The sequence below is a fragment of the Phoenix dactylifera genome, chromosome 3 (genome assembly GCF_009389715.1).
Source record: "Phoenix dactylifera cultivar Barhee BC4 chromosome 3, palm_55x_up_171113_PBpolish2nd_filt_p, whole genome shotgun sequence".
Lineage (NCBI taxonomy): Eukaryota > Viridiplantae > Streptophyta > Magnoliopsida > Arecales > Arecaceae > Phoenix > Phoenix dactylifera.
The window spans coordinates 21,114,960-21,133,982 of NC_052394.1; the positions used below are offsets into that span (position 1 = coordinate 21,114,960).

Below are 19,023 nucleotides of genomic sequence, written 5' to 3' on the forward strand. Positions count from 1 at the left end.
TGGGTGCTAATTGAGCGTTGCGGCAGGGGGTGTATATAAGCCAAGAAAGCCAAAAAGAATCCCGTCACTTTCACGGTGCCGCTGTGGAGGACTCCACGTACGTGCATGGAATCTAGACATCTGTCAGGGCAAGTTGTTTCCGTGTTTTGCTGCTTGACTGCCATTTCACAAGAAGTCCCCAGGCATCAAGAATAAACAATTGGTGATAGATGAATTTCTTAAAATATTTATAAATATTTTAAAAAAAATAAAAAGAGAGAGAGAGAGAGGAAATTTTTTTTTTATTTCTCTAATATTTTATAAGTATATCTCGGAAGTTATATATAGTAGTATAAAATAATATATAGACTGATATAAAATTATGCTAAGAAGAAAAAAATATTATTATCTGATATAAGTAATTATGTGATTTTAAAATTGCTCTAATATAATTGAATTAACAAAAATAAATGATAAAAGTGGATCTAGGATCATGCTAATAAAATATATTAATTATAATATTATCCGAGCTATTATGTGACTTCTAAAATTATGCTAATAAATTTTAAATAATAAATTGGTTCTCAACTTTAAAGGATTGTCCAACCAAGAATTAGGAGAGAACTTTTTCGGGCTAACGAGTAGTTCACCATCTGAAACGGTTTGAGATAAGCATAAAGCATTAGAGAGAGAGAGAGAGAGAGAGAGAGAGAGGAAAATATGGCATACGTTAGTGGTATGATGTCATGCCTTTTGCCGACGCGGCCCCATAAACGTGTTTTATGTGAGGTTCCCCAGGGGAGTTTTATTTCTTTTACGACGAAATTCATGTGCATTTCTAGAACAAGAGATATCCTGGTTATTCCTCATGCTCTACTCTCGCAAACAGAAGATAAGAGCAGGTGCAGGAATAAGAAGGGGTGTGAACAGGGGAAATAAGTCGCCGGCCGGCACACCGCCACCCCGCCGCCGTGGTTGTTGAGGTCCCCGTCGACATGCACGCGGAATTCATCTCTGCACCATGTGCGAAATGCCGGAGCAGCGTAACGACGTCAGTCTCCATGGCACCGCGCCGCGGGAGAAAGTCTTTTCCAAAAGAATATCACTTCATGTTAGTCTCATGCGCTTCCCACGCACGGCGTGCAATTTTTCTCTCCAAACCACCAATCACAGCTGCTCATCTCCGGAGGCTCCACCCGCCGCAGTCAACAACTACATTAACTTAAACCTGACCCCACGGACATTTCCCAACAAAAAAAGAAACACCCGGCAAAGAAAACGTGCATGGCACCTCATCCTCCACGACCTGGGGTGCTACCACGAGTCTAACGTGGAAGAGCCTGAAATCAAGGGTCTAATTCTGGTGAGCAGGTGAGACACTTCCATGGATTTGGCAATTGCAATGCATGGATATATCGCTACAGGAAATACTATCATTGCCGACTCTATATTGCCGATGATAGATAGAAGCATCGGCAAAGCGATAAAAAATGCCGGCTTTTTTTGAAAGCGTCAGAAAATAATGGGTTCCGCCGAAAAAGCGTCGGAAAATAATGGGTTCTACCGACGCTTTTCAGTGGCGTGGCGAGAAATCCGTATTAGATGATGCTTATAAGCATCGTTAGATGCCAAAACTGGTCTAGCTAATACGACGCTTTTAGCAAGCGTTGTCGGACACCTCCCATCTAGGCTAAGCTATGACGACGCTTTTTAAAGGGTCGTCAGAGATACCTTCCACCCCATCCCCCAATGCGACCACGCTTTAGAAAGCGTCATCGGAGGCTCCTTCCAGACCATTCTCCCAAACCCTCCCCACCCCAACAAATCCCTAACCTCCGTCCCAGCAAAAAAAACATGATGTAATAGCGGCTGTCAAATTTTTTTTTTTTTTGGCTTAGGCAAAAGGGGTAGGAGGGAGGAAAGAACAAGCCCACCCCCGCGTAGCAGCCCCCACTGGGCCCCGCCCCACCAAAAGAATGTTCGATGTGGGCAGAAATGACCGTGTGTTAGGCACCCCGGCCGGTTTTACTCATACCCTTCCCATCCGTAGGCTCGGCACAAGTTACCCATCTGGGCTCTGGCTCGATTCCTCCATGTGAGTACGTCACACCTGGCACCACCAAAGAAGCGCTCCTAGGCCCCATATCCAAGCAGTAGCCGAAACCACATTTTAATTGACGCCCCAACGATTCGAACTTGGAACCATGAGGATAGAAGACTCCATCCAGTACCACTAGGCTACCACCTTGGTGGTCTGTCAAATATTTCTTTCAAACTGCATTGGTTCCGGAAGCTGGGAAGAGAATTAATATCACCTTAATCCCTAAAACTAACAGGCCTCAAATTGTTAATGACTATCGACCCATCAGCTTGTGCCATACTATTTGTAAAATAATGGCTAAGGTGCTGGCGAATGGAATAATGGCTGCTCTTCCTAATCTTATTTCAGTTGAACAAAAGGTTTTTGTTCAAGGTCGTCACAGAGCAGACAATATTTTGTTAATCCAAGAAGTCTTGCACTCGTTAATGAGGTATCCTCCATCTAGAAGCTTGATGATGCATGAAATTGACATGGAGAAAGTCTACGATCGAATGCATTGGCCTTTCTTATTTCAGGTTCTCAAGCAGTTTGGGTTTCATGAAAAATTCTAAGTGGGTGAGGACTTGTTTTGTTAGGCCTCCGTTTGCCTTATTAATTAATGCATGTCCACGCAAATTGGTATGCTCCTTGGAGAGCCTTCGACAAGGATGCCCACTGCTCCCTTATTTATTTGTTCTTTGTTCCAAGGTGTTCTTCAGATTTATGCGGTATGCAATGCAAACTCACAAGCTGAAATCTTATAGACCTACAGGAGGCCCTTTAAGTATCCCATGTATTTTTTGCAGATGATTATGTTGGGATCCCGTCAAGTTGTAGCCCACATTGACAAATGGCGTCAATATGGTCCAAGTGAGAGAATGTTGGATCCCGTTTTAATTAAACCCTGCTTTAGAGAAGGGGTCTAACAGGCTATTTATAGCCCTCTCCAGGGACCAAATGTTGCAGGTGGTTACACTCGTGAAGAGTCACCCCCCATCAAGGTAACCCTTCACTGCTGTGAAAATACCTCAATGCCCTTGTGATTATCAGGATTTACGAAATTCAAGAGATACTTGTCAAATGTGGGTTCTAATTAAACGGGATCTGGGTTTAATTAAAACGGGATCCAACAGATTATAGTTTAGTCACTAGAGCTATGGCCCAGGATGCTGTTTGTATAAGAACAATCATCAAGTCTTATTGTTCTCCCTTAGCCTTCAGGTCAGGCTTTTACGTATTCCAAATCCGAATTCATTTTCAGCCCTTCTACTTCCTCTACTGTCAAGCATCAAATCCGAAATTTATTTCAAATCAGAGAGAAGGGGGGAACTTGGAATTACCTTGGAGTGCCGGTATCCAGCATGCCATTGGCCCCTTGGATTTCAATTTTTTATTGAAAAGGTCAACTCCAAGCTTGCTAACTGGATATGGTGAAGAGAATGCAGGCTTTTCTTTGTAAACTGGCAGAACAATTAATTCTACAGCCAAACTCATTATGGGCACAGGTTGTTAAAGCCAAGATTAATCATTTTCTTCGAACCTGGGTTGACTGTAAGAAGCCTCGTCATCGCTCAACAATATGGAGCAAAATCTGCTCTTGCGGCCCTATGATATTTTATCAATTCCGGGGGATATATAGTTGGGTCAGGAAAATCAATAAATCTGCTCTTACAGATCCGTGGTTAACTAATCTTCCTATTAGTGCATGCATGGCCCTACCTGCATTCATATGGACAGCATTTATGATGGTACGCACCTTGATGATTTTATAGCTACTAAAAGAACTATGAATCTGGAAAGACTGATTATGGATCTTTTTTTCAGCTGAGATGATGAACCAGGTCGTGAGCGTTTCCATTGCTCAAGGCCTCTAAACTGACCAGCCTTAGTGGGGTCAAACAAAACTGCGTCAAGTCAGCCTTACAAGATATGTATCTTTCGTTTGGTCATTCACAATCCCCAGATTCGAATTTCAGTTACAACTAGGTTTGGAAATTGATCAAAATCCCTGCAAGAATAAATCATTTTGGTCTCATTTGGTTCGCGAAAAGCATTTTTCCTCCTAGGAATATGATTTCTGTGTAGCAGATTTCTAGAAAGAGAATATCTGAAAAAGTATTTTTGGTATGTTTGGTTGATCATGGAAAAGTGACAGATTTGCAGAATGCTTATGTTTGGTTGACCATCCATTTTTCTAAAAAAGTTATATGTAATTCCTATTATACCCTTAATAAAAATTAGGTCTTTAATGCCTCTTTAATGCTGAAAGGCATTTTTGGAAAAAAATAAATATGGAGTGATTCTCGGCTCATGGAAAAGACTTTTGTATGAAATATTGAAATAATATTTTCATGGAAATACAATTTTTCCATCTTTCTTTTTTGAAAACTCCAACGAGGCATCACATTACATTTTTCGTTGACCACATTTTTCCCTCTTCTTTTCCCGCGAGCCAAACTAGCCCTTTGGTGGAGACTCTTAAGGAATAAGCTTCCATGTAAAGCAATGTTGACTAGAAGAGGAATTATTCCTCTGGCCGAACAATTTTGTAACCTATGCCAGTTGGTCGAGGAGGATTGCCACCATGTCGCCATTGCTTGTTCTTCTGCTGAAGCGTGCTGGCAGCAGCTGATCAGATACATATGCTGAATAGATTCTCATCCCATTTCTTTGCTGGTCCTTACAGACTTCATGTCAAAAGCGAACGTAGAGGAGGGATATAGAATTGTGATTACATATATACCATGGCTGCTGTGGAATGCTCGTAATGAACGAGTATTTAGTGCAACAACTGCCTAATATCAGATAGTCAGAAAGGCCTTATCACTTCCTGCATCCTTCTTTGATGCTAGGTGTCAATTATCTTTAAGCACTCCATTAAGATACTTGGGCAGTGATCGGCAGCATCTATTAAACCACTTTGAAACTATAGCGGTTTTGTCGTGGCTGCCCCCTCCTTTAAGAGTGATAAAGGTTGACCTTGATGCATCGGTGACTACGGATAAGGCAGCTGCAGGATTTGTAATTCGAGATCATTATGGTAAGGTGATTAGAGCTGGTGGCAAGAAATTGCTGCCCTTCTCTATTCGCTATGCTGAATTGACAATCGCTTAGCTAGGGTTTCAAGCCGCAGCGGATGAGCTGCAGGCGCAGCACATTTGGCTAGAAGGTGACCCTGCAACGATAATAAAATGGATTTCTAATTCTAATCCTCGTAGGTATTGCCAGTTGCCCGTATTAAAGGATATCCTGCAGCAGAAGAAAACCAAGGAGTCGTGCTCCATATCTTATGTCTTGCAAGAGGCCAACCAAGCAGCCGACTGCATAGCCTATTATGCCCTCATGGGCGATGTGGTATGGTCACAGGGGAATATCTTTGATCCATGTTTTCCAGGTATGTATGTTGTTGGCTGACTGCAGAGGGACAATATTCATGCAAAGGAAATGATGATGGGCTGCTTGTTGAGTGTTATGTCGGGGGGGGGGGGGGGGGGGGGGGGCTTTCCAGGTATGTATGTTGTTGGCTGACTGCAGAGGGACAATATTCATGCAAAGGAAATGATGATGGGCTGCTTGTTGAGTGTTATGTCGGGGGGGGGGGGGGGGGGGGGAGAACTCAGTCCCATACTGCTTGAGTGATGAAGGGGGCTGTGCCTTAAATGGGGGGTGACCTCATTCTCTTCAGAAGCGCATTTTGGGGGCAAAACCATGCAGGTATGCCCCTGTGACGCTGGACGCATGGGCCGGAAAGAAATCCCTCCATGGCACTAAACGCACAGGCCGGAGCCCCAATATGGACAATATCTCTGAGGAGAAATATGGTCACTTTTCGGCCTCAACAATATCCATTATGTTTCTTGCAGGCTATTATTTCTGTGCCATTGTAACATCTGCTGTCTTGTTTCTGCTTTCCTATCTTAGAGTTCAGCTTTTGGCTTCTATATGGCAACCAGGTGATGGTGATTTTAATCTAGCTGATGACAGTCTTGAAAGTTTGGCCCTATTTTGTAGGCGGATTGCTTATCTTTTATGCTGCTGGTTTGGTAGCTGAACTAATTGAGTAGTTAGTATATGGTTGTTTCTATGATCTGCTTTCAACATATGCATCAGCAGGTTCCAAGACTTTGGAAATGAGCTACTGCTGGGGCAACAGTTTTCAATACCAACATAAGCTATGATCTGATGTCCTTCTTGGTTTTTTATCTCTTTGATGAGTATAATGATATTGCATTTCTGCTTTGGGCGCAGCTCGCTATATGTTTTTCCAGCAGGAGGGCTATTGATCTCTTTTCTTATACAGTCAGTCAAGCTTAGGCCAGGCACGGGCAGGGATAGATCAGCTATGCATTTATGTCTCATGTGGGACTCCAGTCACTCAAGCTCAGATGATATACTAATCATGGTAACGTCCTGTGCCTTGGATATGTATGGGTTGAATATTTTGAAGTCCAGAGGATACCTGATCAATAGTGAGCTCAGGAGGACATTTCTAAGTATGAAGTCATAGCTTCCAAATGCTTCAGTATACTACGTACGCTAGCTGGGTCGATTTTCTATATCAATTACTGGCTCTGAAGCTTATTATTGGAATCCTGTTGGGGGACAAATCTGTGCAACTATGTGGCTGTAGTTTAGCAGTATGTTTGATGCATGAGCAGCTCAGTCTTCCGTTGCTCACGTGTTCCTGCGATTATGGCTGCCAGAATCAGTGAAGATTAGTCGAGGTCAAGCTTGATGACTGTGATTTCTGGCAGAAAAAACGTCGGTTTACCCACCTTTAAACCTGGTTGTTCTTTCCAGCCCAGCATTAAGTTTCTCTGTCTGCAAAAAAAAAAAAGTCCTTAATTTTACCTAAAAAACAAAAAAGAAAAATAGAAAAGAGTGCTCCCGTGCACCACTTTGCTCTCAGCACTAGTCCACCAGGCAGTTTGGGAATAATGGGATTGGTGTAGACGTAGCGTACGGGGGTCAGTGAATGGCAAGCAGGTCCCCTGTACCGGCCCACCAATTACGCCCACGGATGCTTCGAGCAGGGGAGAGCGGCGCGCATGCTATGAAACGACTAAAATGCTAACCAATTTACTTGGTGATCCAGTCCAAGTTGTTCGTTGCCAATCATCATCATCATCATTTCTGGAAGTGCAATCCTTTCATCATCATCATAGTCAAAGATAGGTACAAATCAAGCTTGTAAATGATAGTTTTAATTTGTTCCATCCAAATCCAATCTGAGTTTGTCTCATTGCCACTCCTACACCACACAAAACCTTTCTAGTGTTAAGCTCATCGTCATCATCATCAACATCACCCATCACCATTCTCTGGTCTGATCGGTCTCGAAAAATTCACCTGATAATCCAACTCTGCTGTGCAATATTCAACTATTTTTTAACAAATCAACTGTAAGACACTTTTCTGTCTTAACCAACCCAAAATCAGATATGGCCGATAAAAAGAATATTCACGGTGGAAAGACATCAAAATTCAAGGAAAATCTAAGACCTGCAGTCCTGTTTTGAGCAGTGTGTGTACTCTGATAGACTAAGTTACAAACTAGGTCACAAAATCAGCATAATGCTGTAACATAAAATTAAAACTGTAAATCATTTTTGACCTACATCTCAGCTAGAACCATACCACATCATTTATTTTGTCATGCTAAAAACATTATCCACGGCATTTGCCAAACAAGATACCCAACCCAATCCCATCACGAGCTTTTGTTTTGGCAAATTCAGTTAAAACACTGAACTTGGATATCACAAAGCATCCTAGCAACACCCAAACGCGTACACCTGGTGATCACATAAATTGCATCAAATTGAAGTGGAAATCCACATCCACATGCTCCAACGGGAAAATGGATACCGAGTTTCCATTTTGACCTTCTTGTGACACAACCCCTCTTCTCAATTTTGTTTTTCTTATGTTGGTCTGGCGGACTGATACTTACCGAGTAAACTTCAGCTTTACTCACTACGTCAAAACAACATGGCACTGCTTTATGCCTGCTTAAGTTTTCCGTAGCTCCATCTCCTTTGTGCTTTCCCACCACAGCCTGCTACAGAAGTCCACTCGAATGCATTTGTTCTAGTCCAGAAGACCACCAAAGCAAGTAAAAATGTTTGGCAGTTATGCAACCACCAGGCAGCTTTGAGACAAATATGCCTGTTACATCCATCATGTTCACCGAGATATCTACAGAACACAACATCCATTAAGAGAACGAGGACTTTTGAAGCAATCAAGTACTTGAGGACTGACTTACATACAAAGACAGTATTTAACCATGCATTTTATTCTAATGTCCAAAGACAAGCACCTCGAAATTGAAAGAGAGATCCTTTTCTAGAATGGTCCTATGTTGCTATAGCTTATATCATGATGCAGCATAACCACTATAACATTATAATGACAAGCAACCCTTACCCCCTAACATACTACCTTCGATCAGAACCTGATCTCAGCAGCTTAATAAGTCAGTATAGAACGACAAGATAAGCAGTTACTGCCTTCCTCTCTTGGAACTGCAACTGGGGCATTTGTATTGCTTTATGTTCTCCGCTTTAGCAGGTGTTATCTTCACACACTTCCCATGGAACCACCTCTCACATACATCACATGCAATCCAGAACTCATTTGAACTGTAGTTGCTACCACAAATTCCACAGAGGGTTTCACTGTGTTCATCATCCTCATCACCATACCCCTCGTCAACTGTTTTTGAATTGTTTTTCGACTGCCCATCACTTGATCGCTGAACAAAAAGGGAATTGATCAAGAGAAGTGAATAAAAGCAATAGATATCAATTTTGAAAAATCTTACCTTGGTTGAGTGTCTAGATTTACTTCCGCTATCTACACCAGACTTGTCTTTTGTCGGCTTCCTATCAGTCACCACTTCAAACACAGTAGGCAGCTCATTTATCATGGTGAATAGACGTTTTCTGTCAGTTTTGAAGAGTAACAGAATCAGCTCCCATAGTTCTTGCAGCCATGTGCACTAGTGTGCAGCTTAGGTCAGATGGCTTCCAGAAACTTAAAGAGAATAACAGCAATGACAACAACAATCAAATTAGAATGCTTAGTTTACAAATATATATGTTATGCAGGCACCTAAATAAACTTGATAATGGACTAGCAACAATTTAGGCAATTTTGACATCCAACCATCTATAATCTCAAAAGGTTAGTCCAACATGTTTTTAGCATTCATTAGCAAATATTTTGCAACACTGAACAGCTAGCACTAGCTGCCCGACACTTTTAATCTCTTCACACTCACGATAAATCTAAAATCCATTACATATGAACCAGAAGCTAAAATATTTGAAAGATCAGGTACCATATGTATGCACTGCAGTTGATCGTTGCAGATTAGCCAAGCTTTCAATAAAAACTTGGGACCAGGCTGAACAGACTCTGAACAGACTCTGCTTCATCTGCTGCACATACTCCAAGTCACATAAATTCTTGTAGAAAATAAACTACTGAATTGACATCCAGTTCTTTATTTAGGGATAATCTATTTCCAGGTTAGACTAATATTAATTAATCTTAATAAAAGGTCAACTACATAATACACAAGCTATAGCTTCATGTTTAGCACCAATTCTAATGAATTAGAGTCAAACCCTCCAGACACATATTTTGAAGTCGGTTCTTTTTACAATGTAAATCTCGCATAGATAACCTGAATGCAACTCTGACCCTTTTATATATTTAAATTCATGTACCACTAAAAATTAAATATTTTATAACAAATCTTAAGAATCAAGAAAAACATGAAAAAACTTTTAGCAAATATATGAGGGCCACGTTATCAAGGCTGGCAGTCAAGGAAAAGAAAGAAACAAAAAGTACATAGTAACCAGACCGTCAAGCAAACTTATACTGCAACAGGGAAAAATTCTGATCCAAACATATTTTATCCCAGTATGGTAGTTAATAACACCTTACTTGTGGAGCTATGTAGAGAGCAGGCAACAAATATAGATTAATAAAAATGGCAATGTGAATAATTAAAGGGGGGAAAGAAAGGCATACTTAGAGCGCCTGCACAAACAAATGTGAACACAGCAGCTTAAATATCATTAAATTACTGAAATAGGGGAGCATATTACATGCAAAGACATACTCTTGAAGGCATGCTTGGAATCACATTACAGAGGAGAATATGTCTTTTAACAGAAATGCAATTTTACATGCAAAATGCACAACATAGTTAAATAATCTACTAGCTGTGGGACAGAACGTAGGCATGGCTTGCAATCTGATCTTTCAGAAAAGGCAAGTTTGCATTTGATCCTAACGGTCAAGTACATGGCATCAGTTATTCTGTGAGATGTCTAAATGCACTCATGGTCACAACTATGATACAAACCTGCAGCTTCAACTGGAGGTGAGCAAGTACATGGATGCTAAACTTATTTGAGACATAGCACTCGAAGTTTTAGTTCATCAGTAGAACTTTTACTGGAAAGCTGTGAACTTTTCTTTCATTTTATTTACCCCTCAGAATCCTGTAATTTCTTTTCTGCAAGTTCTAAAAATATCATATTTTTATGTGGCAATCCAGAATAACAAAATTAGTAAACCTACCCAACCATCTGAGCATGTGCTCAAATTTTACTCATCCTTTTGATGTCCCATACAGATTTCTACCAAAAAACAAGAAAAAGAAAATTAGCTTCAAAGCTCAATAAAAGTATAAATGCAGACAGACAGCTGACTGCTAACATCAATAGAATGTCTAATCTGTCATGTCCTTTCCATGTTAATATGTATCTAAACGAAGTTCTATCCATTGTTTCTCACCAAAAAGCAGGGATCTAGTATCATAATGGTAAGGATATGATACCTCACTGATAAGGGTACAGATATCTGAATCAAACTCAATTTTGAGTCGGTTTGTCAAACTCAGCAGAAATTTCATCCCTTCTACTATTGAGAGCAGAACTCTTGAGCAGCGTGTGAAGCTCCACACAGGAGTTTATCCGTCTCCACCACATGCCTAAAACATGGCATGTTCCAGTCAAATTAGAAACAAACTGGAATCCACCATTATGTACCGGAGTTCATAATCCAAACGTCACATTCTAGTTTCTAATTCCAGATGTTTTCACAAGTCTGTCCCAACTACAGCTATTGCCACATGCTTCTCTCAAGAGCAACTACAATCCATCATGTTAAATTATTGCATAGTTATAATCATCTTTGAAAATCCAATAACTGTTTAATTTCAACAAGAAAACTATTATTTATCATTTCATAACATCTAGTATTAGTCTGTCCCCATACTTCTTAGCTCTTCCAGCTTCCTACTTGTATAACTATATAGCATACACCAGTTCATATAAATCAGATAAATAATTAAGTAAATAAATAAATATTAAGTTTTTCTTCCATACATCCACTCTTGAAATTACATGGGCCCTACAAGTCCATAACTTACAATACTTTCTTAAAATTCAGACCTCTCAAACCAGCTTCCCTTCCAAAATTCTATCTGAAGTAATCAATTGACTAATTCATCTTAGCCTTGGGATCGCCAAATATTACTGCTATACATGGCAAACATCCTTCTATTTATCTCGAAAACCCAGACATTGCCCCAAAATCTAGGATGACTTTGTGTCACTTAAGAAATTATCAACTCATCAATATTGTTTTGAACATTGAAACTTTTCCCTATGTATTTTCTTTAATCCTATTACCTAAATCAAGTAAAGGAAATTCGCCACTTTTTTCCTTAATTTCTTTTCTCTTACTCTAGCATTTTCCTCCTTTCCACACATCTTCATTCTATACTCTTTCCACCAACCCCCTCTGCCTCTTCCTCCAACCTTGACTAACACCAAGGATGCAACTATATTTTCATCAATTCAACCACTTTCCTAGAGTATATACAACCTCTCACATTAATCAATGTAATGTCCCAGAAGCGTCTAGGCAAAGCTGAAGAAGCCTCCCGTAGTACAATGCCACTGTGGTCAGCCATATAAGTAGCGACTCAGTCAGCTGTTAGCCTCCCTATAGGCATGTCTAGCCACACATGAGGTGATGCTCGACGTGAGCATCCAAATATCCGCCAACAAGGAAGGACTAACGCATAGGTGTTCTGACCCTGTATTGATTCATGAGATAACCATTCTGGAGTCCCCTTCCAAGATTATGTTGTCAGCCCATAAGATGGATGCAAACGTGTCCCTCCCACACAGCTCTTAATTCAGCAAATAGTACCATTGTCTCAAAGTACCCACCTGCAGCCACCAAAGATGACCTAGAGTCACGAATAACGGGACTTGCTCCACCAGCCTACTCTCAATTTTTCACATTTTTATCTTGAGGGAGCTAGGGGATGGGGGCTCCCAAGTGAAATGAACCACATAAGGCACAATACCTGCAAGAATAGGATCCTAGATATCCATAGCTGTCAATGACCCCATTGAATTACTAGCTTGAATGAAGTCCGAGGCATAGAGTGAAACTCTAGTAGCAATCATTAGAGGGCTACCATCAGTGTTCTTAAATAGTCTATTATTCTTGGCCAACCAAATGAAATAGGCTGCATAGCACAAGGTGATCCAATCACTTTCAAATTCCATTCTCTTACTCATCAACTATAAAAAATCTCGTCGCCCGCAACATAGGTTTTTCCAAATCCCCTTCCAACCCCCACCTTAATAAAGGGGGGATGAAAAGAATATTGGTACCTATTATGTTATGCAACGAATTTCAAATATAGTTGAGAAAATATTGAAATTGATTGTTTCTTGTTAAAAGTACCTTTGTCAACAATAAATTATCAAGTTCTGCCTTTAACAACTCAATTAAGACCTACAGAATTTATTTTAAAGATTTTGTTGACATGATGATGCAGCCATAACTTCATATTCTTCCAAGTTTAAGCCTTCTCAAGACTGAATGAGCAGTAACACGTCGTAGCAACAAACATGACATACAATTGGTGAAAACCTTTCAAATCCATAAACAACACCCTCAAAATGACTCAAGATTGCAATACCATTAGGATAAAAAGTGAAAATTTAGTAGAAACTATAACACCATAGTTGATTATAGAAATCCTTCATCATTGAGTCTATCAATGGCTAAATCCTCTATCAAAACAACGTTCGTCAAATTCTTTCCCGCTTAAGTTTTCTTATGTCTTGTCCATTGGTAACAACTTGACACATATGGATGGTCTCCAAATAGCAACATATCATGACAACTAATTTTATCCAAGCAATCTCAGTCAACTCTTCATCACATCAGACAACAGTACTGCATCGTTGCAGAATCGAAAGAGGGACAAACTCTACAATAAAGGTTATGTTAGTTATCATTGCATGAGATAAGAACATAATGCGTATTACGGAATAAAGAAAAAGGAGAATTGTGTTAGTTATCAGGCAAGCACTAAAGCATGAAATGAAGGTTCCATATTGAGTAATCTGAAAATAGCGCTTCCCCCAAGAAAAAAGGAATAAAAATTCCAAAATGGTAGTTCAAGTCCTTACCATCCAGCACAAAAGTCTAAAGGATACAATAGAAAGTCAAGATACGTCCTGATCAAGCATGAAATATTCAAATTATTACCACCACCTGTCTTTCAAACTACTACTGACAGTCATTTCTTACTTGTAACATCTAATCTCCAAACTACAAATCAATATTACATGTTCCATGCCATGGGAAATGAAGGCTTGAATCCTTGAGAATTAGATACATTGGAAAAACACATTGTCCAAAGAATATGGGAACAAGCACAATAATTCAAGTAATTCAAACTTCTTGTCTATATTGTTACTTTCATTGCCAAGTATGACCAAGCAATCTGAAGCACAATAAATGACATCTATCATAATCATATAAAAGTCCCAATTCACGACTAAAGCAATATCAGGGAAGTATATGGACGCCACAAACCATCATTAAAAAATACTTGATGACCATGAGGATCGCCTACGATTAACCATCATTGGAAAAATATTAGATGATCTGCATTACAGTCATAGACCCCCGTAAGAAAATATCGAACAAGCACAAGGGTCACCATAAACCATCATTGGAAGAAATATCATATGAACTCAAGAATCGGCATTGAAATATCTCCTTAAACCAGCATTTACCTCAAGGATCAAGATTCGTATGCAAAAAAAGGGCAACCTAAAGGATCACCACGGGTTATTAAAAAGTTTTCTGAATTCAACTAGCAACAACTTCAACATGCTTAACTTCCCACAAGGATACTTTAAGTTCCACCATCTTGGTTTTATTTATGAAGTTGTGTTTCCATCCATTACAATGTTTTACATCTACTCTAGTTTATTCTAAAATTGCATTCAAGAAAAAATATAAGAACAAGAAAATGAATATCTACTGATACATACCCCTTTCCTATTGCCAACTCCACATGCTAGTATTTATAACTTAACAAATGATTTGATAAGACAAAGAGGGTATAAATCCAAAAAGAAGCAATAGAAATGTGCAACATCAGCTATGTGATTCTTTTATGTAACATCTTGGCATGATGCTAGAATTGTTCTGCTTAATAGAAATTTATTTGTGTTGATAGTTTGTAAATTTTAAGCTTCAGTAATTTCAACAATTTACAACCTTATTAAACATGCAACAGGCATACATTATTGGGACTAAATGAACAGCTGACAGCCAACACCTATGTATAGCTAATGGTTAGTGACATAAGAACTTGTGTGCCAACTATAAAGAACTTCAAATAAGTCATGTAAAATACCAATAATAGGAGTATCTTTATGATGTTGACTTTCATAATGCTTGAAATACAATTCTTAGAGAATGAAATAATCAGCAAACAATGATCAAGAGGCATAATCCCCAAACACTTTCCACATGGAACATAATCCTTGTAAGCAAATGCTCAAACATATATTCGTTTAAAATCAATTATTTGTAAAATAAAATCCTGCAGAGACACAATGCTCATTGCCACTAACCTTCCACTTATATCAATTATTTGGAGACATTCCTTCAAAGAACAAAAATCCTTAAGAAACATAATACTTGGTATACCCCCAAGAAGCAAAATCGAAGGTAAAAACAATCACAAATCTCCACTTAATCTCCCATCACCATTAGATTTCAATTATTTTAAGATGATCCCTTATTTTACTAGAGATACCTGGAGGTGGGAAGGCATTATAGATGCAAATTTGTTCAAGAAACTAGCTTTTTTTTTTCTTTTTTGAAGAAAGGGTTGCATATAAAACCCTGCATTATCACATATCAGCAAACAACACCCTCAATAATTCAAATAAAGCACCCTTTCTATTAGTTCTATTTCTAAATTACATGCAATTTTAATTGCAGACTGTGATTTAAGTAATTATGGGTGTAAAGATATATGGTAAAGCTAAGGTTAGAGCTTCAGCAGGGAAGGGATGGAAGGCATCAGAGGTGATAGAGAGTTTAAGGACTGTCCAGTGAAATGAGATGCCTGGATCTATTACACATTGTAGAAGGAAAATAATCAAATGGTTTTGAAGGGAACTTCAGTCAACATGGGCTCCTACTTCCCCTTATACCAAGCTTCATGTGTAAGTGGTCCCAGCTCTCAGATAGCATTGAAATTTGGAAGGGGTCAAATAGGCCCCATTTTGTGCTGCTTTATGTTCTGAAAGTTTTTTTCTTCCTTCCCTCTTTTTGTGTCCAGTGCCCTAATCTAAGAAACCTATCTTCCTCCGACAGCCTTAATCATTTGTCTTGCATCTTCCCCTTCTCCCATCTCATTGCTTACCAAATATACTATTTTCCTATCCATGATCTCATGTTTTAACACACTTATATAGAAGTATGTTTGATAAGTTAAAACAGAAGTGATGTTCAGTGTTCACTATCCTTTTGTTTTCGATTGTAAAAAATGAAAAAATGAGTGCCTTACATGTTCCTTTTCTCAGCAAACTTGGAAATTATGTTTTATAAACAAAAAGTGAAAAAATTACCAAAGACAAGACAACTCTACCAAATAGTTTCCCATTAGAAAATCTGTGAAGGCCTTCACATGGTCATCAAGAATTTGACAAAAATATTACCACCAACATCGAGTTTTGCCCATCGATTGGAGAGAGGCAGGTAGCACAACACCAAAGAGAACTACAAAGGTATAATCAAAGATTTCGCAACTAGTTGTCAGCCAAATTTCAACCCTCTACAGATTAATGCTGATCTCCAAATCAATTGATTGAGTTCCTAGACTTTCTCTTATTTCATATCATCCTTTGCACTTCCTACTTATTCAATCTCGTACTAATTATGCTAACAGCCTTTGAGCTTTATATACTTTATGAAAGACAAGTCTTAAAATAAAGTATGCCATCCTTTTCTGTCAAAAACATGTTTCATTTACAAATTTCCTTTGGATCTTCAATTTATTATCATTGACCAAAAAACTGTCCTGTCATCTGCCATCTAACTTGGGAAAGAACATAGCATTATAATTGTCGAAGTCTTTCAGCTGTAACATCTTATATCTCTTTATTGTGATCTCTTTTTTTTTTCACCTAAGACCAGTACTAAAATTTACCTATAGGCCATAATTTTATACCCTAGAATCCCTAGACATCCTTTTCAACTCCTCTAAAGTTTGAAAATCCTTTATGCTCTGAAAGATTTAATACTCCATAGTATGGCATTATGGTTATTAATGATGTGGACCTTTCTAATCTAGCGACCATGAAAATAGACCTTTCTTTAGAAGTCAAAAACCTTCATATAATCATCTCCAAATGTCTCCCAACAAGAACCACCAATGTGGAAAATTTAGAAACGCGAGTGATCTAGAAGTATCACCGGACTCGATATGGACTATTTTAGTCATTATAGGTAGGGCTAGACAGAATCCACAAGCGAGATCCATCCTAAATTATATGCCAAACTTTCGAAAATCATAACTTGGTCATACGATGCTCTTTTTTTTTCAAATCAAGTTACATTTCGAGATCTACAACATAGAGCTAATCCCTTAAGAGGTTGAAATGGACTGATTTTTCATCGTTTGAACTCTAAAATGGACTGGTCAAACTGAAGAAAAAAAAATTTGGAAAAGACTTTAAGTGGATGTATCTCCTAATCCGAGAAGAATGAGGCAAAGCCACAGAAGGCAAAGTTGATGTAGAAGTCAAGATTTACCTTCTGTAGAATTTTATTTTTTTGGATTTATTTTTACTAGTCATGTCCATTTTACGAAAATGAATCCTATTAGAACTATGAGAGGAATCCGACTCAAATTGTGTAAGGAGGAGCTTCACAATTATAAATAGAGGTTATATACCTCAATTTTATTAGGATCAATGAAAGAAAAGAGGACATAAATCTTTCTTTCGCCATTTTTTCTCTTCTTTAAATTTCTTTCAAGAGATTCAAGTTAAATGGGTTAAGAACATTTCTATTCTTCCTAATCGGATGAGCAAGTTAGAATAACCTCAAGAAAATGTAATACTTAATCAACAAAAAATTACTAAGGATCTCCATACCCATTACATGAAATCCTTATAATCTCTGGAGGAACAATATACACTCCCAAGAAAGCTATAGATTGTATTTTTTGTCAAAGAATGGATAAAGCATCCATTTCAAACAACAAGGGACTATTACGCCTATCCTCAGATACAATCACAAGTTAATAGTTTTGTGTGCAATCATCACTAGACATGCATTTTCACTAAGGAAAGCATACTCCCTACAAACTGATAACCTTACATAATGATGGTATTTAACAAGTCAAAATCAACAGAAAAGATCTAAATTCTAATTAATATTTTTGGATGAGAACTTCCGGAAGGAGGAATCATCATTTGCATATCCCCATTCAAATCAGATCTAACACAGAAATTACAAGTAACTCGCTTAACCCTAATCCAGCAATCAGAGCCTCTGCATCCCTGGCCTCATTTTAAAGCCAAAGTTACGCATTTTTTCTTCCTTCTTCCTCTGTTTGACATGCGATAACAAATATTCTACAAATATCCAAAGAAATCAAGAAACTCTTACTTTTCCCAGATATGAGATGAAAGAAAGAAAAGCATGAAATCATTCGACTGATCTTGGAGCTATAACCAAGAAAGGAACGGAACCCCTACAGCCCGCAGTCATAATATAACAGCAAAATCAAGGAGCCCATGGCTTACCTCTCGTTGCCATTGAAGCGGGCTCCGAAGAAGAAGGCGACAGAGAGGAGCCACGAGTCGCTGTGCACCGCCACCAGCGAGAGCCAATCCTTCCGGTTCATCCCGTCCCTCGCGAAGTTGATCCCGAGCGCCGGCTCCGGCAGCTCCGGCGGCACCTCCTCCGCCGGCAACGTCACCTCCCACATCCCTCCAGGATGCCCATACAAGCACAAGTTCTCCTTCTCTGCATCAAATCAACCCACACCCAAATCCCTCGATTCCAAGAACCAGATCCAACACCAAAACAATCCTGATCTCAAACTTCTACCGATCTTTACCAAAAAAAACAAAAAAAAACTCACCCGGATCGCACATCGCATAGAACTCATCGACATCTGAGGGTAGAACAGATCCCAAGAAAATATGAGAAAACAACCAAAAAAAAGTCGAAAAGATCGAGCAAAAGAGGGATTGGAGAAGGAGAAGACCAGTGGTGAGGGCGCGGACGATGGCAGCACGGCGGCCGCTGTAGTCTTTGTAGATCTCCTCGACAGTCCGGGGGGCCGACGAGACCTGAACCACGTCCATGGGAGGCGATCTCGACCCGGATCCAACCGTTGGGAGGCCGATCCCGAGGCTTTTAAAGACGAGAAGAGGTATTTCTTGACAGCGCAGTGCCGACTTCAGTCGCCAAGAGATTATATGCGGAAAGAAACAGTGAAAACACCCCCTTCTTAACACCGCCGGGATAAAACTGGGACGTGTTCATTAGGAATTTACAAATACACATTCCTTTTCAAATGAACACCCTCT

At 39.2% G+C, this 19,023-nt stretch overlaps 1 protein-coding gene across 1 annotated transcript; it reads right to left on the minus strand.

Moving 5' to 3' along the window:
* Positions 1 to 8,253: 8,253 nt before the first annotated feature.
* On the minus strand, positions 8,254 to 18,912 carry LOC103718347 (PHD finger protein ALFIN-LIKE 1-like). The gene is made up of 5 exons (XM_008807130.4): positions 18,699 to 18,912; positions 18,573 to 18,605; positions 18,232 to 18,454; positions 8,886 to 9,006; positions 8,254 to 8,816 (listed from the first exon to the last, which is right to left on the minus strand). Exons 1-5 carry the CDS (start codon positions 18,796 to 18,798, stop codon positions 8,565 to 8,567), a joined length of 729 nt encoding a protein of 242 aa, XP_008805352.1. The 5' UTR covers positions 18,799 to 18,912; the 3' UTR covers positions 8,254 to 8,564.
* Between the last annotated feature and the right edge of the window lie 111 nt (positions 18,913 to 19,023).

Bases quoted from the DNA above. Each gene is read 5' to 3' on its own strand.
- LOC103718347 (XM_008807130.4), bottom strand. From the start codon at position 18,798: ATGGACGTGGTTCAGGTCTCGTCGGCCCCCCGGACTGTCGAGGAGATC. The intron at 18,606-18,698 runs GTCTTCTCCTTC...TTCTACCCTCAG, and splicing joins CGTCCGCGCCCTCACCACTG to ATGTCGATGAGTTCTATGCG. The intron at 8,817-8,885 runs GTAAGATTTTTC...CTTTTTGTTCAG, and splicing joins AATCTAGACACTCAACCAAG to CGATCAAGTGATGGGCAGTC.